Source organism: Trichoderma camerunense (genome assembly GCF_050948025.1).
Source record: "Trichoderma camerunense strain CBS 138272 chromosome Unknown V8C40scaffold_7, whole genome shotgun sequence".
NCBI classification, from domain to species: domain Eukaryota; kingdom Fungi; phylum Ascomycota; class Sordariomycetes; order Hypocreales; family Hypocreaceae; genus Trichoderma; species Trichoderma camerunense.
In genome coordinates, this window is record NW_028145363.1 from 896,541 (window position 1) to 921,456 (window position 24,916).

General features: G+C 51.6%; 9 protein-coding genes across 9 annotated transcripts; 5 read left to right on the plus strand and 4 right to left on the minus strand.

Moving 5' to 3' along the window:
• The first annotated feature begins 17 nt into the window (after nt 1-17).
• Nucleotides 18-1,768, plus strand: V8C40DRAFT_242767 (cytochrome oxidase assembly protein-domain-containing protein). The gene is made up of 2 exons (XM_083215283.1): nt 18-440; nt 518-1,768. Exons 1-2 carry the CDS (start codon nt 109-111, stop codon nt 1,587-1,589), a joined length of 1,404 nt encoding a protein of 467 aa, XP_083074246.1. The 5' UTR covers nt 18-108; the 3' UTR covers nt 1,590-1,768.
• On the minus strand, nt 1,691-4,947 carry V8C40DRAFT_242769 (uncharacterized protein). The gene is made up of 2 exons (XM_083215284.1): nt 3,837-4,947; nt 1,691-3,756 (listed from the first exon to the last, which is right to left on the minus strand). Exons 1-2 carry the CDS (start codon nt 4,439-4,441, stop codon nt 2,250-2,252), a joined length of 2,112 nt encoding a protein of 703 aa, XP_083074247.1. The 5' UTR covers nt 4,442-4,947; the 3' UTR covers nt 1,691-2,249.
• A 1,067-nt stretch (nt 4,948-6,014) lies between these two features.
• V8C40DRAFT_204565 (uncharacterized protein) lies at nt 6,015-6,876 on the plus strand. Its single transcript, XM_083212032.1, has one exon. The coding sequence runs from the start codon at nt 6,110-6,112 to the stop codon at nt 6,629-6,631; it is 522 nt and encodes a 173-aa protein (XP_083074248.1). The 5' UTR covers nt 6,015-6,109; the 3' UTR covers nt 6,632-6,876.
• A 2,036-nt stretch (nt 6,877-8,912) lies between these two features.
• Nucleotides 8,913-9,527, plus strand: V8C40DRAFT_242775 (uncharacterized protein). Its single transcript, XM_083215285.1, has one exon. The coding sequence runs from the start codon at nt 9,180-9,182 to the stop codon at nt 9,375-9,377; it is 198 nt and encodes a 65-aa protein (XP_083074249.1). The 5' UTR covers nt 8,913-9,179; the 3' UTR covers nt 9,378-9,527.
• Nucleotides 9,528-9,898: 371 nt separating this feature from the next.
• On the plus strand, nt 9,899-12,087 carry V8C40DRAFT_242780 (uncharacterized protein). Its single transcript, XM_083215286.1, has 6 exons — nt 9,899-10,471; nt 10,702-10,915; nt 10,975-11,017; nt 11,082-11,161; nt 11,239-11,593; nt 11,648-12,087. The coding sequence occupies exons 1-6, from the start codon at nt 10,462-10,464 to the stop codon at nt 11,711-11,713; spliced, it is 768 nt and encodes a 255-aa protein (XP_083074250.1). The 5' UTR covers nt 9,899-10,461; the 3' UTR covers nt 11,714-12,087.
• An 817-nt stretch (nt 12,088-12,904) lies between these two features.
• V8C40DRAFT_242786 (uncharacterized protein) lies at nt 12,905-13,855 on the minus strand (the record flags this gene model as incomplete). The annotated part of the gene is made up of 1 exon (XM_083215287.1): nt 12,905-13,855. A coding segment is annotated over exon 1 (305 nt), but the record flags the coding sequence as incomplete, so codon positions are not given.
• A 292-nt stretch (nt 13,856-14,147) lies between these two features.
• Nucleotides 14,148-15,285, plus strand: V8C40DRAFT_286728 (uncharacterized protein; the record flags this gene model as incomplete). The annotated part of the gene is made up of 1 exon (XM_083222565.1): nt 14,148-15,285. The coding sequence occupies one exon, from the start codon at nt 14,148-14,150 to the stop codon at nt 15,156-15,158; it is 1,011 nt and encodes a 336-aa protein (XP_083074252.1). The 3' UTR covers nt 15,159-15,285.
• Nucleotides 15,286-15,380: 95 nt separating this feature from the next.
• Nucleotides 15,381-17,297, minus strand: V8C40DRAFT_264950 (heterokaryon incompatibility domain-containing protein; the record flags this gene model as incomplete). The annotated part of the gene is made up of 2 exons (XM_083219592.1): nt 15,381-16,012; nt 16,094-17,297. 2 exons carry the CDS (start codon nt 17,295-17,297, stop codon nt 15,381-15,383), a joined length of 1,836 nt encoding a protein of 611 aa, XP_083074253.1.
• Nucleotides 17,298-18,673: 1,376 nt separating this feature from the next.
• Nucleotides 18,674-23,708, minus strand: V8C40DRAFT_274343 (bifunctional glycerol-3-phosphate/glycerone-phosphate O-acyltransferase SCT1; the record flags this gene model as incomplete). Its single annotated transcript, XM_083220592.1, has 4 exons — nt 18,674-19,405; nt 19,557-20,026; nt 21,315-23,376; nt 23,463-23,708. 4 exons carry the CDS (start codon nt 23,706-23,708, stop codon nt 18,674-18,676), a joined length of 3,510 nt encoding a protein of 1,169 aa, XP_083074254.1.
• Nucleotides 23,709-24,916: the final 1,208 nt, after the last annotated feature.

Here is a 24,916-nt window from a genome sequence, read left to right on the forward strand (position 1 = left end):
CGCTCTGTAAGCTCCGACGACATGCTATAATTCAGATCTCCCGAAATATCGTGCGATCCAGCGCCTTTTCGTCTTCACATTGAGCGCTATTGCGCAGAGAAGCACAAAATGGCCGTCTTTGCAGCCGGGCTTCGGAGGGCTGCCCTCCAGATGCCCTCGAGGTTCTTTGTCTGCAACCAATGCCTTCGACAGGCGCCCAGACGCTCTCCCTCGACAATTCTGAATATCGTACGATCACGGGGATATGCCGATGCGAAGCCATTGGAAAGCCTGGCGACCCAAAATGCTTCAGCTGTGGCATCTCAGGTGCAAGCCAAGGCTTCAAAAGCGTTTCCCAAGAAAACCACTTCCAAGGCCGTCGCATATTGGCTCATTGGCAGTGCTGCTAGCTGCTTCGGCATCGTCGTCTGGGGTGGACTAACAAGATTGACCGAATCTGGGTACGATTTCAATTCGCTTCGGATGAGCAAGAGAAGCAATGCAACAGTCAGTCGCTAACCATATATCCTGTATATAGACTTAGCATAACGGAATGGAGACCCGTCACCGGCTCTTTGCCTCCCATGTCACTCGCCGACTGGGAGTCTGAATTCGAAAAATACCGTGCGTCCCCGGAATTCCAGCTGCTCAACCCTCACATGACGCTGGAGGAGTTCAAGAAGATTTACTTCATGGAATGGACCCATCGACTCTGGGGCCGCTTCATCGGCATGTCGTTCGTCCTGCCCTCGCTGTACTTTGTCGCGCGCCGCCGAGTCTCCCCCAGAATGGCCGTCAACCTCCTCGGCATCTCCAGCTTGATCGGCTTCCAGGGCTTCATTGGCTGGTGGATGGTCAAGTCTGGTCTCAAGGACGATCTCTTTGCTCCTGGCTCTCACCCACGTGTCTCCCAGTACCGATTGACTACTCACTTGGCTACCGCTTTTGTCTGCTATTCCTGGATGCTCATGTCTGGCCTGACTATCCTCCGCACCCGCCGTCTGCTCGCCGACCCTGCTGCCGCCTCCGCTGTCATTAACGCCATCAAGAACCCCGCTCTCAAGACTTTCAGACGCTCAGTTCTTGGTGTCACTGGTCTCGTATTCCTCACTGCCATGTCTGGTGGCTTGGTCGCCGGTCTCGACGCCGGCCTCATCTACAACGAGTTCCCCAAGATGGGCCTCGGCCTCACCCCTCCGAAGTCTGAGCTATGGGACAAGTTCTATTCCCGCAAGGAGGACGGCTCTGACCTGTGGTGGCGCAACATGCTCGAGAACCCCAGCACCGTCCAGCTCGACCACCGAATCATGGCCATCACGACCTTTTGCACAATCCTCGCCCTCTTCGCATACGCCCGCACCGGGAAGGTCGCCGCCGTGCTCCCTAAGAACGCAAAGAAGGGCACTACCGGCCTCGTCCATCTCGTCACCATGCAAGCCGCCCTCGGTATCTCCACCCTCATCTACATGGTTCCCACACACTTGGCAGCCACTCACCAGGCTGGTAGCCTTGCTGTTCTCACTGGCGCATTGGTGCTCGCTCACCGACTACACATCCCAAAGTCGACGGTGCGGATGATTGAGAAGAAGCTGAAGCAGGTTAAGCCATGAAGCGAGCCGCTTCTCTGTATAAAATAGATGATGTACTATTACGCTACACGGAGGAACAATATGCCAGGGACAAATCCCGACAGAAAAATCATGTATAAAAACTCAACTCAAGACATATATAGAGGTCGAGACAAGGAAAAAGGATTCTCTTTAAAAATAAAAAACGCATATAAATTCCATCTATTGACGCCTACTCCTTACTTTCGATTTCTAGTCAGCAATGCCCAATAGTAGTTTCACAAAATATTCGCCCCCTCTTTCTTCTTCAGCCTCATCCCATTCTACAAACAAACCAAAAGCAAAAACAATGAAAATAAATTCGACATTCTCCCAGTCCCCCTAATCCATTTCCTCCGCCAGTCTATATGCTTCTTATCCGGCCCAAATGCTGCGGTTTCTATATTAACACATCATGGAGGCGCACAGAAAATGCTGATTGTTCCTTTTTTGTTGAAATAATCGTGAGATTTGTTATATCGCATGAAAAGAAAAAAAAAAGTGAAAAGATTCTTTTGTAATGAGGCCGTCGCTCGAAAATGAATGCCGGTAACCATGATGGCCAGTGTACAACCGTTTATATAAATGAGACGTTCCTTCTATTAAAACCGTCCGAAAATACGCCCTCTTCCGATATATGTTTTTTTTTTTTCATCGACATTATTATTCCAAGTACATGTCACCACGCACCCCTTGCATCGCCATGGTGATGTCTGCACCGTGCATGGCGTTGGCTTGCATTGCCGCCATGTTCATGTTGGGCATGGCACGGTTCATGGCCATGGCCGCTCTGCTTGCAGGGCTGCCGGCTCCATTTTGCATCATGTAACGCATATCTGCTGTGTTACGTTGCTGTGCTTGTTGCTGTTGAGCTTGCTGTTGCTGCACTTGTTGTTGCACTTGTTGTTGGACCTGCTGCTGGACCTGTTGTTGGACTTGCTGAACAACTTGCTGCTGGACCTGTTGCTGAACTTGCTGTTGGACTTGCTGTTGCACCTGCTGGACCTGCTGGACCTGCTGCTGCTGTTGCTGCTGCTGCTGGGCCATGGGTCCACGAGTCCGAGAAACATCAAGCTGCGCCTGCTGCTGTATAGGTGGGTGCGATGGTTTGATAGGTGATTGGCTCATCATAACAAAGCTATCGTCATCTTCCATCTCGGCATCAGCATCTTGATCGCTGGTTTCTTCGATCGACGGCGGGCCAGTGTTGGTCGTAGATGAAGCGCTTTGCTCACTGGCTGGACCATTCGTGCTTGCGGTCGAGAGCCTTTTGTCGAGCTGCTGCTGCTGCTGCGGCGGTGGCGGCGGCGGTTGCGTCAACTGTGGTGTTTGCACGGCGCTTGGGGGTTCTGACGGACTGTTTTGGTTTCCCGCAGCAGGAGTCTGGGCCGCTGTCTGGTCCAGAGGCCGCTGTGCGGTCATCCCTGTAGCGGTAACACGACTCGACACAATCATATTCTTCCATCGGTCTATTGACTTTGCTACAAGGGTATTCAGGTCCAGATGTCGATCCTCGAGTTCGAAACCAACAAGCTTGGTCCCCGTGACAGCCTGCTCATAGGCGTAGGCAAGAACGTCTCGTTCTAGAGGAATGGTAGAGGGTGAGATCACCTTGAACTCTCTCGGCTGCTGCAGTCGGTTGAGCTGGTCGATGTGTGATTTGAGGTTGGCGTTTTCCTGCTTGAGCTTATGATGCTGCTCCTTCATCTTCTCCATTTCCTTATGTTTGCGACCCACTCCACGTGCCAGCTCAAGAAGCCAAAGTTCACTTTTCCGCTGGCCGGGCAAACTCTCCCAAACCGCATATGCAGATTTTAGGTGTTCGTTGACATGAAGCTCAAGATTCTCAGCAGCTCTCTCAGCCTTCTTTACGGCCTCTCTCACGTCTCTATACGGGCCCCCAGTTGGGGGATAAGCCATCTCCTCCATCACCGTGGTCGTGGCCGAAGCGCATGTAATTTTCCATGCCTTGAATTCCTCCGAGAAGTAGGCCTGAAGCGCCTCATACTCACGCTGGGACGGCGAATGTATAGCCCAGGATGTCGAGGTAGCGTGCTGAGTCGAAGAGAACAACGTTGGCGGTGGCTGAAGACACTGCAAAGTAAGGGCTGGAAAATCCAGAGCAAGAGGATCGAAGTCGAAAGGTGTCGAATTACCATCAATCTGCTGTCTAGTTTGGTGTTAGTCGATCCTGGCCCCTATGGCGAACAACAGTTCTGGACGAAGCCCTGAACAGACAAGATAACTTACTTTGCCGCCCGCCATGAGCTGATCAGTTCTCTGAGAGCTAGCTCTGCGGCTCTAGCAGTGTCCATAGAATCTGCCAGCTTTTGTCTGATATCGAACTGAGCTTTTTGGGCCATCTGTTTGCTAGCGTTCCTTGATACCCCAGGACGCTTGTTGTTATCTTGAGGGGCATTACCATCCCAGGCATTCTTGCCCGGAATATCATTTATAACGCCAGTGGCCTCCCATGGAGTAGTATAAGAGTACTTGACGGGTCCAATATTGTATAGACCCTCTTTGGGTATGGCAGAAGGTTTGAAGCTATCTGACTCTTGCCCAGGCGATACTTTCCTGGCCGTTGGTTTCGGGGTACCGGCAGGGGTGGAGTTATCTCTTCGAGCACCAAGAGAGCCTCGAGGCTGGCGTCGAGTGATGTTGCCACGGAGCTTCCGGATAGCATCAACATCGTGAATACCATCCGGAGGCTTGGGGTTCTTGTCCTTGATATAGAGATCAAGATGTCGGCCGAGGGAAGACGAGGTGAAGGCTTGGCCACAGTACTCGCAGTTTTTGTCCTTTACAGCCTTGGGCTGGTTGCCCTCGGCATTGGGCACCGGCGTTTCAGACATTGCTTGCAATTTCTAGAAGAGAGGGTGTGCCACGAGGGAAGAGAGACGGCGGTGAAAAGTAGGATATGTTGGTTTTCTTTCTTCGTCGGCAGAAGCGATCGATCGGCCGGCTGGAGGAGGGGGGAGATATCGTTCTGGCGCTACGAAACAGGCAGAGAGAAGGTAATTTGATGGAAGACGACCAAAGCCAATAGCTCCTTTCGTGGAGCAGGACCTGTGAAGATCATAAGGAGCGTATAAAAGGACCAGGGGCGGATTTGGAAAACGAGCGTGGGTAGCAAATGCCCTCAAGGGGGAGGCGGTTCACAGACGTCAAGGCTGCTTATTCAACTCAGAGCAGCGTGGAAGCGGACAGGGAAAAGCCAATGCAGAAGCAGAACAAGAAGCAGAACAAGACCTCTCGACGACGGACAGCCCAGAAACAGCTCACTCAAATCCCCTCGTGACAAAGCTCAAAGTCAGGAGAAGCCGTGGGAAACCTTTAATTATTTTTTTTAGGTGGTGAGCCGGCTCAGGGGTGGGACCTCGAACGGGACGCTTCCATGGGAGAGAAGTGGAAAAGGAACATCGACCCCCCTCCAAGGCTCCCCACCGCACCGGGCCCAGGCGCTACAGGCGGCTCATAGCGGGCAGCTCAGGCGCTGGCACTCGCTGTACAGTAGTAGTAGCTGGCAGCCCACCGCTAGGCGCCAGTGTGGCCGCTTTCCCCCCTGTCCGGCGCTGCGCCAGAACCCGGCCCCCCAGATTAGTGCTCCAGCTGTCAGCGTCGCCGAGAGACCGTCCACTGGTGGTGCGGATAGCGGGAGACAGGCGTGCCGATCGTGACCGCGGTTTGCTGGCGGTGGCCAGGGCTGCCAGTGAGTTGTTCAGTTGTTCGGTCAGGCCAGGCCAGCCGCCGAAGCCGGGTTTGAGTTGTGAGGAAGCTGAGTCGGGCATCTACGAGACTACGAGGTCGGACTCCCAGGCTGAGAGAGAGAGAGAGAGAGAGAGACATCCAGCCCAGGCACGTGTCGGTACAGGTACCTACATGTATGAGAGCCTGGGGGGACCAATTGAGGGTGCCGCACTTGGCAGAGCAAAGATTGAGGTCGGGTGCATGTACCTCCTACTGGCTACTGGCGATATGACCTGTACTCATCCTCCGTGCCTCCTCATCCTCGAGTCAACACCAGCAGACAATCAGCTGCAAAGTACCTACGAGTGAGCGCCATGAAGGTACGGGGTACAGCACGGAGCACAAGTACGGGTACATGTCACCTTACTATTACCTGTAGTCGATGTTTTAGAGGCTCCAAAGGCTCCTACGCCAGCAGTAGCGTCGGTAGGATGCAGGAGCAACGGAGTATTGGCCGTCTGCGACCTGCAACCTGCGCTGTGCTCCGTCCGGATACATGTACATGTAGGTACTCGTAATGGGGCGCCGCTGGAGGAAGGAGGCTCGCAGGAGATTGTCATGGTGCCTGCCCACTCTTGCCCAGGGAATCATTCCGGCCCTGCTGTTCTGTTCGTGTACGGAGTAACTTACATCATGGGTCGATGGAGACTCTTGTGATGGAGCTTCATCAGCGTCTGCGTCTGTCCTCTCAGGTTAAAGCCATTGGATTGATTAGCCTTGTTACTACCTTACAGCCCACGGGTATGCACTGCCCAGATGCCTTGGCAACATGAATGGAGCTTGATCAGCCAGCAGCTATCAGCAGCAATCAGCAGCTGAGGACTGGACCTGCTGTACATACTCGGTGCTCCGAACTCCATACCTACAGTACGAATACCACCTTACTCGTTCCTCTTACATGTACAGGTACGGTACAGAACAGGAGCACAGGAGCACAGAAACAACACGACAAGACATCGGGCAGCCGGCCGCAAGAGACTAGACGATGTCCAGACGGACTCGATCAAGACTCGCCAGCAAGGGTGGCAGCGATCGGAGCCATCTCAGGAGTAACGTGGACGGATCCTACAAGCAGAGGCCGAGTACTCGTACCTGCTATTCAGAGGCCGTGTCCCATCTGGCCCAGAGCCAAGGGCATGGCCAGCCAGCTGTTTCTCGTGGCGTTCTTGAATCCAATCGCTTCATTCTTGCAGCCAAACTGCACGCGATCCCACCTCTCCTGCGCCCGTGCCAGCCACCCTACTTCGCACCGGCCGAATTGCAAAAGATCCAGACCGGCTGAGCGCCGCCAATGAACGGAGTGGGCATCAGAGAAGGCTCGGATGCCTAGCGTGCTCTGCTGTTGCAGCAGGGTGCTTCGTGATTCAGGCAAGTTGAGAGAAAGTGTGAATGCCATCATGGCTTGTTGGCTATTTTGTTACTTCAGGCTATGTATTGCTTACAGCCTCATCTCTCGAATGGCAAGTATCAGTGTCACATTCAATGCCCAAGAATACCCTCCTACCGATGGCGCAATGGGCTCGTAGCATTCAAAACTCGAGTGCTCTTCGTCCTCCAAACACAGGCCAGATTAAAAAGATCCGAGGCTTCAGGGGGGTCACTTCGGGAGATCACCCAGGCCGTCCAGGGGGTGGACGCTATGGTCAAAGTTTGACGCCAAAGCGAAGCCATTCTCCTTGGTTAAGCTAAAGTCAGACGCTTACTCCGTTGATACAAGTCTATGACAGAGAATGAGACGAGTGTCCAGAAGAGCCAGAGTGTCTGGCTGGTGGCCAAGGAGCACACACACACCTGTCATGTCATCGAAGCATTGCCCCTTGTCCGTCCCGGGAGCTGTCATATCACTTCCGCGCCGCCGTTGTTCGACCGTTCGTCAACGGCCTAACTGCGTGTCTGGCCTGGTCTTTACCGCATGGGCATACGACAACGGTCCCCTTGTCGCAGGCCCAACCTTTTTTCGGTCATCTCTCGTCCAACTAGCATTTTACGACCTTGTGCCGTGTAGAGGAGCGCAGGTCTGATATAATCGCAGCGTCCTATGACAGAACGCTTCGTGGTTCTCTGTGGACTTATCATTCTGGCAGGATCATGACCATGCTGAGCCAAAACAGGCCAGGGTTGGGCGCATCACATAACAACTGCCCTACTCTTGTCTCGTGGGAAAGAGCTTGACGTGAGAGCCGACCAAGCCCCTTGGTGCGATTAGCGCAGTGACGGTGGAGACTTCATCAACATGGGTTCTCACGGCCAGCACAACAACTCCGTACGAGTAGTATTACAGTACATACGCTCGTATGCAGCAGTCCCAAGACGGCACCTTGGCATACTCGTAGCCGAGGGAAGTGTGCCTGCACGGACTCCCTTACCACTGCAGAAGAATTTGCAGCCCCAAGACTAAGAAAATCCACCCATCAGTCTTTCTGCCTTCTTCTTGGCCATATGGAGCACGCTGTACTCCGTACGACGACCAGAACGACTCCTGCTTTTGCCATGCTTTGGTACGAGGTGGAGAGAATGGTTAAAAAAAAAACGTTCCTCCCTGGACCGCAGATAAGACCTCGCCGGGAAAGCTGCCGTGGACCGGCGTTGAAACATTGTCTCGAAAAGCTTGGCTATGCTTAGCCGTTTCTTAATTCCTAGATTACTGCGGCTGATTTCAGCCGGGGAATAGAGTCGCCTACGGGGTGCCTTGAGAGCCTATTGGGTGCGTAATCGCCGAAAGCATGAGTTTTGTCTTGGATATGCTTTGGAGGCGGCCACTCTCCAACAGCAATAACCTCCTCTACGATGCAGCACTTTCGTTCACTGCCACGCCGTTGACTACTCCTTACATGGACGGATATTGTTGTCTTGGTGTCGCGCTGCATACTAAGACGGTAGACGACGGCGTTGCTGACTAGCACCTTGGAGCTAATGGCCAAGGGGTGTGCTTTAGTTTTGGTGTGGTACGACTGAAAATCGTCCATTTCAGCACCCTATCTCTTGTAGAGATCGCATCTCGATACGCCCATAGCTGGGTCGATCTATTTCCGTCCTCCCGCAAGGAGTAGCTCGAGGCGGAATACAGTCTGGCACACGAGACATTAGGGCTGCCGGCTAGGTAGGCAGGCAAATTACATACGTCTAATTAAGTACCCTCCATGGACGGCGCTGCAATGGATACCACCTCTGACGAAGCCATGCTGTCGCTACGAAGCAGCAGAGTCGTATTACACACTAAGCTTTCCGGCAAAGATCCATGGAAGTCGCTGCGATCTTACCCCTGGCTAGGTCCCTTGTTGCCGGTCGCGAGTGTGGTTGCGTGCATTCTAGCGGGCAAACAGGAATGCCAACCGGCCTTCTCGAATCGGCAACGTTTCGCATCTTGCCGCGCTGGTCTTTTTTTCGACCTGGTGGGCTCGGATCCCCGGACCGTGGCACTTTTGGCGCTCCAAACACGAGGCCGATTGCTCCCTTTGAGTTACGCCGGCCGGTCTGCTTGATGACCCCGTTACACAAAGGACCGTTGGCCTTGCTTGGGTCATGTTGGACCCTCATTTTAGCTAAGAAATTTGCTTAGCCGCGTACAAAGAGCCTCTTCGGGTGATCTACCAGGTACTCACTACTGCATGCCTGGGTTGCTGGCGGCAGCATGTGATTCCGACGAGGGCCGTTTGATATTGCAGTAATTTATACCTACATGATGCTAGCGAATTCGACAGGGCTTGATGGTCATGCTAACGTTAATTACTTAGCGCTAGGTAAGTAAAAAGCAGCTGTCCCTCCAAGAGTCCGCCAAGAGAGCTCAATGAGCCGGCCAAAAGAGCAAAGGAAGGGCGCACACCTGCGGGACATGATAGCATTATGCGTGGATTAATGAATACGACGCCCTACCAACAGCCTTCCATCGCAGGGACCGGCGCAAAGTCGACTGCGCCAACCACCATCCGGCTATTCATGCAGGTCAAGTTGAATGCAGCCATTGATGTGGTGTGGACGTCGGCCGACTCACAATTGCTGTTTTCCCGACGGCAGTTCTTGTTGACTCAGGGCTCGGCGTAACTGCGACTGGCCTACATGGCCGGCTCGTTTCAGGATATGCGGCATATCGCAGTTCGGCGTGTTGCTGATCCCGATTCCTTTTGAATGGGCAAAAAGGACAGATGAGCAGGAAGTGGCCACAGCGTCAGAATTTGTAATTTGACGGCAAACAATGGAGAACCATGTATGCAAACATGTGTGCCAAGTCCCGGAGCAAGACAACTCTAAATAGCAATCGTTTCTTGAGGCACGCTTTGTTGCTCATGTGAGCTGGGAGTATGCAGTCAGCGACAGCCGAGCGTGCCGGATATCGGGAAGCGCCGTTTGTGCTGGACGGGTGGCTCGACAGAAAATTCATTTACAGTTATAGCAGATACTAGAAGAATATATTTATAATAGTAGACACTAGAAGAAAGTAGCGATAGTAGCAGAAAGTACCTACCTAGGAGGTAGTGATAGAAGTATAAAGGCGGCTTCCATTCGTATACTTTTTACATCCTATTATAATACTTGAATTCCACGCAGTGCCTAGGGTGTTGAATAACGAATTTGGGATGCTGGATAACATTTCCCTTTTGATGGCCCGAGCAAAGATAACGGGTCACTGTATGAGTGTGAGCAAAAGTTTGTATAGAACCACCAGGTCAGGTTGTTGTTTTCCTCTTTCATCAAGGCGTCATCCAACATGTTGGTTAGCACAGACGTGGAGCAAGAATACAAAGAATGCTTCATCTATCAAAGGTGAGTAGAAGCGGTGGAAACCTTGTGGATAAACGGTCAACAAGATTCCAATGCATTATAAAGCTCACCAAGCTTTGCCATGAATGGTGGAATGGGCTTTTGAGGTGTTGCAGCTCATGTACCTAGCAATATCACGACTCGCGGCGTTGAAAGTGGAGAGCTTACAGCTGTTGAGATCGATAACGATAAGAACCAAGAAAAAAAGCTGCTCACGTGACCAAGCGTCACTCGGCAACACCAAAGCTTGAGGCCCGCGCCCATCGCGTTTGCTTACTGGACAGCGTCAAGCGCTTGCGACCAGGTTGCGCCGTCTGGGACTGCGAATCAATTCTGTAACTGCCAGGCGAATTAGTGAATTGCAACAATGCCTCCAGGTACGTGCACCAACTGGCTGCCACTTGGCTCCTCCCCTCCCCCAGCGGACGAATCGCGCCTGTGCAAAGTGCATAGATGATTGCCCCCAAGTAGCCGGAGACAGCTCCAGCTCAATACTTGCACCTGAAAGCTCTTCTGCCTTTACAATCACACCGCTCCATCGCTGTGTATTGTCGCGTCATGGCTCCCAGAGGAAACAAAAGAAGGTCATCCGCTAAAAGCAGAGCAGCACTCAGCGACGAGGAAGTCTCGGATTACGAGAGCGCGCCACCCGTCAAGTCGTCACGAAACTCTGCGTCAAGCGAGGCGGACGAAGCGGCCGGAAGGCCCAAACGAAACGGAAGAGTCTTAAAAAAGGTGGAAAGGGAGGCGGACGAGGACGATGATATCGAAATCGAGGATGAAGATGAGGATGAGGAGGGGGATGACCTCGAGGAAGATGTGTATGAAACCACCGGGTATTGCACGGCATATGGCATTGATACCTAACAACTGCTTATAGGTTCATTGTCGAGGCTATCAAGAAGCACATGATTGACGAAGATGTGCGTAGGGATGCACCTCCGTCACGTTTGGTTGTTTGATTACACCACGGCTAACGTCGCGTAGGGAACATTGAAATTCCATGTCAAGTGGGAGGGCTACGAGAAGAAGTCAGATATGACTTGGGAGCCTGAAGAGAATCTACTGTATGTTGCGGATCATGGAGCGTGGGGCAAACGATACGCGATTACTGGGTGAAGCGACTGACTTTGGTGCGATTTAGGGAGTCTGCGGGCGAGATTCTCAGTGCCTATCTCGAATCCATTGGTGGGCGAGAGAAGATTTTCGAGGAGACGCAAGAGGCTGCCAGAGGCAAGAAGCGCAATAGGACGAACAGCACAACGCCAGCCGCCACGACGAAGCGTTCCAAGAGAAACGGAACACATCCTGGCGACTCAGCACCGCCAGCGACGGCAGAGAAATGGAGCCCCCCGGCCGGGTCGTGGGAGGATGAAATCGACACGATTGATGCCTGCGAGGATGAAGGTAGTGGCCGGCTCGTTGTTTACCTTGTGTGGAAGAATGGCCGTAAGACGAAGCATGACACGAAGGTCATTTACAAGAAGTGCCCCCAAAAGGTAAGTCGCCGCCTGCTTGATCGTGGGCATGCTGCGAAACTGACACTGGTATAGATGCTACTATTTTACGAACGACATGTACGAATCATCCGGGAGGAGAACAAGGCCCTGACCGAGTAAAAGCGGACAATGGCATCAGGGTGAATGGAGACAATTTTTACACTCAGCGGAGATGCATGGCTGCTGGATCAGACGCGATGCGAAGGAGTAGATACGCGACTTCTGCGACTGAGATTCGTGGCCATGGCCTGAAGACCAGCTGGCGTATACGGACCACATTGATCTTTTTGGTTTTTACTGTTTTTTCCTCCCTTGGTTTGCGGGCTGCGGTTTCTCGAAGCGTGGCTCATTACTTTTAGGTGTTACTCGGCAAGCTTCTATCTATCTGAAGGGGGAGGACGGGGGGAGGCGTAATGTGTATCAACAGCTACGGGTATTCTTGCAAAGTAGCCTCTTATAGTTTCATATTGAAATGATGAACGATGTTATTGCCATTGATTCTCGAGTTGTAGAGCCTCAATGGAGTTCCTGATAGAGTCAGTCAACGCGCTGTGTGTGCGTGTGTGTTGTGTGCCGTATTCCGTATCATCGCGTTTCAAGACGTCGCCAATGACACGCCACCAGCGCAGCTCTCGTTGATAAAATGGCGAGGCTGGGAAGCTGCCTAGGTGAGCTTGTAGCACTTCAGCCCCACTGAACAGCACAGTAGCACAGCGCAGCTACAGGGAAGGGCCGCAGCAAGCGTTTGCGCGTAAGCCCACATCAGCCCGCGTTAGCCCAGGTACACACACAAAAAGGCGCTGGAGCTAAGCAGCACGAGCTTGCGTCTCCTCCTCCCCAGCCTTGCGATTTTTCGAAAGAAACGCCAGAAGCAGACACGGGCTAAGAAGTAGAAGGACAGGACGCAAAAAGCGGGTGGCGGGGCAACGGCGTATATATGCTGGGGGGGTTGGTGGCACTCTTTTCTTTCTCTCTCTTTTCACGCTGTTATTGGGAATCGTGTTTTTTGTTGTTTAAAACGTCCTTTTTTTACCTTGAGGTACATAGACGAAGACGACGACGACGAGTGCTTGAATTAATATCTAATTGATTTGATTCCACTGGCTTTATCGAAGCGATTTGAAGTGAGATTTTGCGCGGGCTTTCCCACGCTGTTTTTTGGTTCTTGGGCTATTTTGCGGTGACGAGGTTTTGTTTACTTGGTGAGTCTGGCTCGTCGCTCTTTGTTCTTTCGCGCCCCTTTTTCTCCCTTGCATAACTTTGGCTACGGAATTGAATTTGGAGGAGTAGGAGACTAATTGTTTCTCAGTCTTTTTTTTTTTTTTTTTTAGAAAAAAAAAGCTCATAACTATCGAGCCAGACGAAACAGAGCGAGACAGAAAACCACACCGTCAGAATCTCACCGACATTGTCACAAACAGGGGAACAACACTAAACAGACGAACAAACACGACACATAAACACACCCAACAAATACACAAAAAAAACCCCACCAAAAAACCGCCGCAATGACGCAGCGCAACTATGTCATCGCCATCATCATCATCGTCCTCTTCGTCGTCCTAGCCGCCATCTCCTTCGGCATCTACAAGCTGGTCCACGGCGCGCGCCGCGAGCTCACCATCACGACGGAGTCGAGTAGCAGCAACTCACACAGCCTGGCAGACTAACACTGAGCCAAGAGTCCTCCCGATGAAATAAAACGGGGTTAAATCGAGGTAGGATTCTTGCGCTCAAAACTGCCAACTTTTTTTATATTTTCCTCCCCCTTTCAATTATTTTTGGAATATATGTGGCGCAGCGGAATTGCATGATTTGTTCTTGGGTTATGATATGAGCATGGTTTGTTTATGAAAGGGTTTTGAAGCATCTCTGCATTGGTTCTTGATACCTTTGAGGATGAGGATGTGGATGATGGGAAGATCTGTTTATGGAATAAGTCGCCCCCCGGGGCTCTTTTGGATATGTTTTGTACATGACTTTTAGTAGGATGGTATGAATTGGCATGTGTGTAATGAGGATATGAAGGTGGGATAATGAGAGCAATGAAGGCGTGTGTATATCGCAGCATGCATATCATGAGACGACTTGTCTAAACAGTGAAATGGATATACAATGGAACAGACTTGCATTTATCACGGGAACCAAGCCACGACTCGAATCATACATACGATGCTCGAATCTTTCTTCTCAGCAGAAATACCACATGCAAATATATCCTGTATATAAGTATATGTGAATATCATACGTGCAACTGTGTTGTTTCTAGAATACTCAAACTCATCACGAGTGTAAGCGCCTTGCTCATGGTCCTTTTTCTACGTGAATCAGACACTTCTCAGAGCTCTCTTTTCTCCTCTGATTAACACCGAACCTCTTTTCGACAAGACACGACTCCCCCAAACACTCTGAATCACTGTGCTGTAATTCACCATAAAAATGCTTCCTCCAACACCACATTCCCTTCTCCCCTCTCTTCCATCAGCTTCATCCGCCGCGACACTCGCCAACATCAACTCTCTTCAACACCACTCACTTATTACACCTTTACACAATGGCGGATGCAAGCTCGGCTTCAAACACTCGCGACTTGCCGCAGCAACACTTCACCAACTCTACGCCTCCATCTACATCCTCGAGCGGCGCCTCTTCCGTGTTTGAAGACACTCCTAACGAAGTTCCTCGGGAGTATCTCATGGCCTCACCATCTTCTCTCCTGGTCCAAGGCTTCCCCTTTCCGCCTCAGCAGCCGACTTCCGATATCCCACCCATCTTTATACGCCCCGAGGAGCCTTATAAGATGCAATTCACGAGCAACTATGAGAACCAGCCCCCTACTCTTAACAACGGCGCACATCCATCATCATCCAAGATTCCAGATTTTGATCAACACTCCTCTACCGCCCGGCTTGTTCACGAACAACGTCTATCAACATGCCTCAACATCCTCCGACACATCCAACGCACCCTCCGCCAACGTCATGACGAGGCAAACCTGCGTCTTGCACAAATTTCGCGCCTCGAAGTGCAGACCACGTGGGAGCTCTTCTTCCACAGCCCCCTAGACTTCATGTGTCACGAGATGGATATTCTCTCTGACGCCACTACGAGCGCCATTCTCTCCCAAGGAGGAATCGCTCTGCAGCGGCACTCTGCTCACGAGAGTGAGGCTTGGATGCGGAAGCTGGACGAGCTACGGGATTTGCAGGACGATGAGCACGATGCTAAGGAGAGAGTACGCAAGACAATGAAACAGATGCAGTGCGCGGATGCGATTATGAGAGTAGGATTGGAGAAGCAGGCGGAGGCACTGGAGAGAGGCGCCGATCCTATGGCTGGCCAGTATTACAGAGGGTTTGACCATCGTCGTAACACTGAGGCAATGGGATCTTCAAACGACAACGCTTCTGCCATGTTGAGTAGCTTTTTCAATTGGCCCTTGCCTGCCACGTCCCTGAACGTTGGCGAAGCCAACGTCAACATCGCTGATGACAATAGCAGCGGTTCTGTCAGCGGATCATCAGGACAATGCCACTCCGAGTGTTGTCGAGATCATTCTCCGTAGATTTCATGGGAAACTCTTCCATAGTTTGGCTTTAGCATTATTTGGTACTTGCTGGGACATGGAGGCCTTTTGTTGGCCGGGATATGATAGAAATGGCGCTTAGATCAAGAACAAAGCGATGCCCGTACAACTTCTCTCATATGAACTCTTTCGTTCTCGATCGTATTACTTAGATATTAATAATTCATTCCACTCGTGCTCTCATAAACCTTGCTCTCATCATCACCATGGCCACCAATACGCCAACTCATTCATGTTAGCAGCATTCAGTTGCACGGTATACAGCTCATCGCCAGGTAGCATAATAACCTTTGCCAACAACAAGGCGTCGTGCGATGAACATTTAATCTTGCTACTCTCTCCTTCATTCCAGTCAAATTCGTATTTGTATTCGTCCACCTGCATCCACGGCTCAAGTTCCACGATGCGACACCACGGTTTTCGTTCCCAATCCCCCCGTTCATCATGGATTATGTCCATCCCCAGGACAAGGGCATGCAGTAAGCACCACCCTTTGAATGATTTTTCTTTGAAAATGACACGCACGGCGCCTTCTGTGACACGAGCGACGTGGACATTCCTCTTGGGATCGTTGTAATACACGACATTTGGCTGGGAAGTTGACGAAGTATTCTGCTGAGGGCCGTTTCTGTGGTGGTAAGCTCGTTGTAACACCCGGTCGTTGCCGTGCCATCGATCAGCTGGATAGCCTTCGCGGGTTCCAATCTTGTAGCTTAGATATTGAAGGCGGAAGCCAAACGGTATGAATTCCCGAGGGTTGTGAGAGACAGTGATCTGTTTGTACTCCCACGGCGCACGATTTAAGAGCAAGTCCATAGAGATAGTGCCAAAGTCTACATGACACGTTCGACTCTGTATCAGCATACCTAATTTTCACAAGTGACAAAGGAAATAGGATCGGGGCTTGGACCTACATAGAGGCACCTCGTACAAGAGAGATGGGATTTTAGAGAGCGAATTCACTCGCAAAGGAGGGGAAATGGACGGTGCCTGTTCCCTAAAGAGATTCCAAGGCCGGATTCTCGCAAACTGGGACTGCTCTTCATCCAGACACCACAGTTCAATGCAAGGGGAAGAGTCTCCGGAGAAGCCATACCTACAACCAAGAACAGCCCGACGATAGTTTGACAGAGGACCAGATGGCAGTTTGCCAAAGCCAGCATAGTGGACGCCCTGGATTACCTTGTTCTGGATCATCAGTGTAGTCTGCAGAGTGTTGTTAATGATACGTGTCGCCTGCGTAGAAGAATGACTTGATGCGAATGGGGAGACGTTTCCACCAGTATCCTCAAAGGCACTCGGTGAGTCGGCCAAGAGTCCATGAAAGTCTGGTCCAGGGGAACTCAGCTTCCGTAGCTGCCATGCAAAAATGGACTGATCGTCAACAGTTTTGATGATTTCCTCTTGGAGTCGAAGAAACGCCTTTTTACCTTCACCATAGATGAGAGGCATAGAGACGGAGAATAAACCCATCAGACAGTAGGCCATGTCTTCGATTCTGGTCGTCGTTCTGCGGGAGGCCCAGTACATTTTGCGTGCTACGGCGATGAGGGATGGATCAGCCCCGGCGAGGATGCTAACGTCGATGCCCGTGATTCTGGATATCACGTCTTTGTGAAAAGATTTCCTTCCGAGATAGTGCCAATCTCCAGAATAAAAGGCGACGTCGGATGGCGCAATGAGCTCTTGTAGCGTCCATCCCCTCGTAAACCAACGAGATGCCCCGAATTCAACCTCATCAAAGTTCCTATTCCCCGTCTCCAAAGTTGGGTGCTCGATATATCGAACGTCGATCAAGTAGGCATAGCATATCGAAGATTCCCGGTACCACGCATACATGGAATTGATGGCCTCGGACAGCTCAGCGCTGCTCGTCTTGTCGATGCAGCATGTGTCAATCCATATATAGTCGAATCCCTCGGCATATGCAAGCGCACACGCGCCCTCGACCTTGGCAAACCCCTGAGGCTTCATTTCCCGCGCCTGCTCTACCGACTGGGCGATGTCCTGATATGTCACCTCTCCGGATCCCCAGGTGTGAGAGAGGATGGCATATCTGGGGATGTTGGCTTCGAAGAATTCGGTGATGCTATATGTTTTGGTGTTGAGCAGCCGCATTTTTTTTTTTTTTTTCCTTCTCTCTCTTTCTCTTCCTTCACCGACGGCGACGGCGACGGATTTCTTTTGTAGTTGCGAGTTCAAACTTGGGCATGGCCTGGCATTAGTTTTAGGCTTATACCATTACGATCCTTGTCCAGCAGCAAACGTCCTGCGTGGGGCTTTTCAGCTGCTTGCGTGCCTCGCGAATGAGCCCAAAATGGACAAAAATGGCCAGCAAGCATAAAATCATGAACCCTTAAATTCGCATCAACCACGGTCTTAAAACCGAATCACCCTGCACCGAAGCGGCCAGGCGACCCGGCACATGGTTAGATAAACAAGTAAACGTCACTGCACATTCTCGCTGCTGATATTCTAAATGACGGATGCTAGGTTCGGCGCAGGCTGCGATAGCTGGTTCTCCAGTCAAAAGCCCTGCTTGAAAGGGTTTTGCCCAATGCTTGGATTAACAGTGACTAGAAACCTCATCTTTGGTTGTTGGGTGGTTATACTGGTCTTACAACACAGACAGCCCTGACGAGACCTTGAAGTAGTACCAGGAACTAGGCCTTGACGCTATATTAGAAAGCAAGCAGAGAATTGCAACCTTGACAGATTGTTGAAAGACTATTCAAAAGGCCTATTTCTCTGGTCTTCCGCATCTCCCAACGGGCAACTCGATTCAATTCAGGTTTATCTCGTCTTCTTCAGCTGCCATCTTACCGGGTAGGAACACGTGTAAAGTAGGTGAGCAGCCGCCCAAGGTGGTAGGACTTGTGACTTTTCCAGAAGGAGAGTGCTAATGTTGATAACAAGAGAGGGGAGAGAGTAATACCACTGCAAGAAAAGTATTGAAGTCTTGCTCTGCTACATGTCGAAGCTTAAATTTACCACATTTAAATATTATTTAATTACGTGTACTTGTGACTCAGATTATTATCTGTGCTGGAAGTAGTTCTATCATCCAGATATGGTTCTCTTTACTGGATCTGGATTTCTCTACTAGATTTAGCCACAACTGCCAGGTCCAAATAGCAAGCATGGCCAATATGTATTAATGAAGCAAGCAAAGCTAAGAGATATACCCAGGTCAAGTACATAGATGTCCGACACAAAAGATCTATTAGACTCGCTACAATCCGTCTAACTCCAATCATATTGCCATCATGAAGCCTTTCACCCCTTTCGCAAGCCCTTTATAAACCAAACTCATAATCAACATGCTCAAGCATACAAAAGTTCAGCTACACAAAAGTAGATGTTTAATCATTCCACCGGATAACACCGATAGACCCCTCTTTTTATAAACGTTCACCTGAATTATATATATGTGTATATGCTCATAAACCCAACCAAATGAAAAACCCATATAACCCCCAAACCCAAACCCATCCTCACCAACTCATCAACCCCCTCCCTCTATCAAACCCTCCCCTCAACTGTCTCTCCGGCTTCACAACCTTCCCCTTCAGCACCGTATACCGCACCAAATTCTCACAATCCTCCGGCCTCACCCTCGCCAACCAAATACACTGCGCAGCTCCCACATCACTCTTCTCCTTTTCCTCCTCCTCACCGTTCTTCTCTTCCTTAGCCTCAGCCGCCTCCTCCACACCCTCCGGCAACGGCTCGTCATCCTTCCCAAACGCATTCGGCCGTCGGTACACCATCACGTTCGCAGAGTACTTGTGCCCACCAACATGGCTAATAAAGTAAATCCCCACTCCACCAGGCCTCTCATCATGCAAATCCCGATACAACCCCAGCGGCCGCAGATGTCTCTCCAGCTCCTTTCGCAGCAGCGGCGCGCTCTGGCCGCAGCGAGCGTCGCGCGTCTTTTGGCTGCACATGAGCACGACGGCGCTGTGCGGACACGCGTTGATGGTGAGGTCGGCCAGCGAGGCGTCTGGGCTGGGGAGGGAGGCGGGGATGACGGAGCGCCAGGGGGTTAGGGGGGAGGAGTTTGTGGGAGCGACGTTGACGACGTCTGAGATGAGCTGGGGGACGTTGCGGGGGTGGACGTTGTGGACGATGGCAAAGGCTGGGAGGAGGAGAACGGTGGTGGGCTCTGAGTAGTCGGTGGTGTCATGAGGCGTAGGGAGGTTGGAGGCGGACAGCATGAGTCTCTGATGGTAAATGTCAGTAACGTTTATCTTCACTTCACTTTTCCCCCCTTTTCTCATCACTCTTCTCTCATCTCATCTCACTTCACTTCACATAACCTCATCTCACCTCATCCACCCTCACAAACAACAAAGAGAAATCAAGAAAACTTACCCCATTCGTCACCCCGCCAACCCTCTGAATCGCCTCCATCACACTCCCCCTCTCATCCGCAACATCCCTCACCCAATCCGTCTTCCCCGTCCCGACAAGGACATGCGTGCTCCACCCCTTGACCTGCCCATACAGCACGTCCTCCTCGTCCACCTTGAACCCCCGCGGGTATTTCACCGCGCAGCTCTCACAATCATGCAGACACTCGTCCCCGTCCACCTCGGCCTCGGTCCGCGCAAACAGGGACTCGATCCGTGCCGGTCCCCCGCTCGACGCCGGGCCCGATACGGCCGCTCCCACGCCGGCGGCCCCCGGGACCGCGCTCAGCACCGAGCTCACGAGCGACTTGAGCGACACGGCCATTTTCTGCTTCACGGGCATGCGAGGCGCGTTGCTGCTGCTGCCGTTGGTGTTGTTGTTCGTGGCTGCGGGAGGCGGCATGGTGGGAAAAAGAAAAAGAGAAAAAGGAACTCCGAGATGGTCCAAGTGGATATATAGAATTGACCCTATTTTTTTTTTCGCCCCCTTAATTCGTTTTTCTTGTTTTCCTTCCAGACGTTGCCTTTCTCTGCCGCTAAATCAAAAGACTCAAACAATCAAGAAAGAAAGACAGATAGAAACTCCCGAATCGATTTATAAAATAAATAAAAAAAGAAAAAGGGTGCCATCAGGGTTTCTCCCCCGGTCTTATAAACCTCGGATTTAACACCATCATCCCACTCTCTCCCCCCAACATCCTTATCAGATCCTCCGGCGTCTCGCCCTACAAATGAGTAATACAATCCAGCCACTCAGAGCGCAAACTAAAAACGCCCATCCCTCAGTTTTCTCTTTCCCCAGCTCCCGTCCGGCAGGCCAAGCCGATGCGCGCGTCCCGGGGAGTGGACACCAACCGCCCCAAACGGGAAATTCCCGTCATCACATGGAATCTTTCCAGCTCTACGTATTGTATCTGATTTTTTATGCTTGTCGTCGTCATCTTTTATTCCGCGGTTCGCCAATAAAACAGCGGCTCTATCGTCAAATACTACCTAGTAAAAAAGGATCAATCGTGTTCTTTTCTTTTTTTTTCGCTCGACACGTAATCTATTCAAGGTCCTCCCCCCACCGCTGTTTCTTTGCCTTCAAATCGCCGACATCTCCGAGCTGCCAATTCACCGGCGGCTCGTCGGCCGAGTCCGTTCCCATCCCCCAATGGCCTCATATGCAATCACAACTACACCATCTTGACTAACCACTAACCTTGCCAGAAATGTAGAAAAGCGTAAGCAAAATCTCATCATGCAGACACACGCAATACTACCAAACGTTGATTTTTCCCCTATCATACTAGGGTAATACCCTTTCGAAATGCCAATTCAACTCAGGCTGCTGTACATAAAGCCGATCTTCGGATTCCGTTTAGTGCCCCTGCACCAATCCCGAAACCCCACGAAGAAGCGTCAAACTTCATACGTCGTCGTGTACAATAAGCCGACGAGGGCCATGTGGGATGTATCCATTTACACGCACACTCGTTGCATGTCATATCAATGTCAAAAATTGCCGTATCTACGGTAACAGCATTCATAAAATTCCCTTGGTAAATTCAAGATGCCTACGGAGTATATGCGCAAAAACTCCAACACAAAACTAACAAGTGGTGATGAAAAAACAAAACAAAACAAAACATATTGTAACACGGCACTAGACCCCACACCCAATTCGTACTCATTAAGCGGGCCCTTCAAATATTCTTCTTCCTCGCCTCGTTGTAACCATCCTCATCGCTATCAGACTCGTCCTCTTCATCTCCACCAGCCTCCATCTTGACCTTGTCAGACTTCTTCCGCCGGTCCTTCATGGCCTCTCTAATCTTACGGCTGGCCTCGCTGAAACCCTCAGCCGAGTCAAGAGTTGTAAACCCGCTGATGTGGAATCCGCTGGAGCCAAAGCCACCGCCCGCGCTGTTGGAGCGACTCCTGGACCGCGACGGAGGCCGTGTCGAGAAGATGCCAACTCTGCCAATGTTGCTGAACGAGTCGTTTCGAGGAAGCAAGCGACTGGATTGTGTAGTGCTGCGTCGTGACAATGGCGGCGGTGTCTCCATATCGGGGCCTGCGCTTGACGCCTCGCTGTCTCGCCGGGGATGGTGTTCTGTCGGGGACGTCTGAGTTCCTCCCGTCTCGAGCTTGGAAAAGTCGGGAACCAACCGCGTCTTTTCAAAGTCGGGGAACATCTCAGGCCCGAGGGTGTTGATCAAGTCCGTCACCTGGGCGCTGAGCTCTGCTCGCTTCCGCTTCAGCTTGTGAATGTTGAAATCAGATGCCGGAACCAGACAAAGCACCAGCGGCCTCAGTGACTTGAAAATATCCATCCCGACCTCGCCGAACCGCAGCGCCGCAATAGAAATAGCCATCCATGCCACCCACGTAGCTAGATACACCAGTACCAGCGGCACCCATTCCGGCAAATAGCCCCAGAGGTGGTCGTACCACGCCCTAGCGACCACTGCAATCGAGTAAAAATGGTAAAGTGTCGGGGCCAATCCGCAGGCAACGAGGATCTTCCACGTAGCCATGACGTCGCGCCCGCGGATCTTGACGGTTGAGCCCGCCAACGCCGCTTTAGCCTTATTCCTGCTAATGATCTTTGTAGCCACAAAGACTGGTGAGAACAGAAGCAAGCCCGGAACAGTGCAGAGGAAGAGGATCAGCAGCTTGATAGAGCGGTAGATGAAGAGCACAATGACCTTCCAGATGGACATGGTGGCGTACTGCACCTGGTGGTCTCTCAGGTTGAGATATCGCAGCTGCGAGTTGTAGTCCTTGACGCTCTTGGACAGGCTGGTAATCCTCTCGTCGGTCTTGTAGCGCTCGTAGCCCAATGCCAAACGGCGGTTCAGCTCCACCACTACCGGCAAAGGTAGCTTCTTGCCGGTGGGGTTGTAGAGCCTTCGCGCAGCCTGGATCATCATCAGAGTATCGTAATCAGGGGCTGAGACGGTCACAGAGCTGAGAGCTTGGTAGACGGTGTCAATAAGCTGGCCGATTGCCTCTCTTCGCTGATTATTCCGGTACATCTCAACCAGATGCGGCGGGACCTCAAAGGGGGCTCCGAACTCAATGACAGCGCGCGAGCGGAACTTGTGAGGATGGAAGTAGTTCATGCCCACGGGCACAATCTTGAGACCACAGTTGGGTGCATCGGCCAGCGCTCCCAAGGCCATGATGGCCACACCGGCCTTGAGAGGAAGCAGCTCGGACCGATCGTGGCTACCACCTTCAGGGAAGATGCCGACACACCCACCATTCCTCAGTCGCGCAAAAACAGCCTCGTACACCTTGGTCTGGTCGGTATGCGGCGCAAGCTTGAACTTGGTCCCCTTGTATCCCGGCGCAGAACCGTTGACTGACTTGTCAGTAAACCGGCCCTCCTTGTCGATATCATCCCGTCCGGTGAGCTGCTTCAAAGCCAGCGCAGTCTTAAACGGCCGCTTGATGCGAATCTCCTCGGGGCCCAGGATCTGGTCAATGTTGACGCTCTCCCCAGACGTCTTCTTGCCCGGCGGCAGGAATAGCATGCCCTGTGGCTCTCCCTCGCCCACACCAAACTTTGTGCCCACACCTCGCACCAGCGTCGGGTCGTTGATCGGGTCCGGGAGGTAGATGAGGCCCGTCGCGGGCTTTGCGGCATCTTGCGCTCGCCCGACAGGGACGGAGCCGACCTGGCGGGATCCCCAGCCAATGAAGCCGTGGACAGACTTTTGCGCAATCAAGAGGGAGATTCGTCGGTTGGCGTCAAGTCGCAGCGTCCGTTGGAGGAGGATGGCGTCGACAAACTGTCACAAAACATGGTAAGCTTGATGTCTTTTCCTTTGCCCTCTGACTCGGCGCAACAAGATATCATATAGTAAATAGTCCATACCTGGTTTGCATGTGGCGCGGCGACAAAAAGCACAGGCCCCGTCTGCGGAACCCTCCACGAGCCCCGCGGCACGACTTCTCTGAAGAAGAGGTTGACGAGATTCCCCATCCCGTAGAGGAAGAGGTCGTATTTCCAGTTCACCATGGGATACAGCTCCTTCTTGGGCTGCTGCTGCTCAGACTCTTCCACCGGCTCCTCACGGGGCTCGGCCCCCGCCTTGGTCACTGCAGCTTCTTGCGAAGCCATGGCTGCAGAGCCTTTTTTTGTCGAGCTGTTGTTGTTGTCGTATCGTATTGCAGCCGCTTGCTAAGTAGTTGATTCTCTTTGATCGACGTTTGCTAAATAATGGCTCTGCTCGTCACTGTAACCCGATGCGCAGGGTGAGTGAAGATCCGATGCTCCGCGAAAGCTTGGTTGAGAGAAAGAGATGGAAGGGAAAAGTGGACAGGCAACAAGTAGCTTGAGCTTTTAGAGCAAAAAGCTGGGCCACGGGAGGGATGACGATTCCAGCGCGGAGGTGGGAAGAGGGGCTCTCCCAGGTTTTTTTTGTTTAGCTGCGCGACGCCAAGAAGGATCTCAGCTTCAGCTTTTGTTGATTTTGGGAAATAAAAAATAAGAGGCGGAAAAAGAAAGAGAGAGAGTTAAATGAGTTGTTAGATTACATGTACATGTAGTTAGTTACGTAGTTACATGCGCCTCTGAAAAGCGACGTTTCCCTTTTGCCCCCCAATCACGGGCGCGCCACTTACAACGAATTACTGCAACATCCATACAAACATGGAATCTCCAACAACCATGGGGCCTCCTACCTCAGCTACAAGGAGCTACAGTGCTCCAAAGCGCTAGCCTCGGGCGGACGAACGGCAAAGATCCACTGTCGATACCACGGTAGGGCTGCTGAGAGAACAAGGGGCCATGGTTACCTGTGCTGACCTTTTTTTGTTTTCGCCATCGAGGTCTCGCAATTAACATGTGCTTCCTTGTCCCACTTCCTCAGCACGCCATTCAAGGCAAATGCAAAAGAAATAAAAATAAAACTATTATGGGTATATTGTTGTGATTGTATCAATGCAAGGAGGGACAGTTGTTCGGAATGTGTCTTTGATAGCGCAAATGCAGTTGTTTGAGACAACTCACAACACGGCAAGCTCGAAACTTTAAAACAGACACCAAGTTTGAACGTTAATGCAGTCTGATATTATGCCGTGAGCTCTAAACAAACTCTAACAACAGCTACTGTAAGCATTTTCATCACGTAACCACATCAATGCGAATTTATACCACACCAAGCAAAATAATCATTCATCGTGAGCTTCTTCTTTTTTCGCGATATCCCTGCCGCTCTGTCACATGTAATTGTTAAACCACCCCCCGTAACCGTGCCCGGCACCGAACCCCGGAGATTGGTTTCATTCGGCCGCCGGAGATTTGTACGACTCTGTAAGCACATGCAT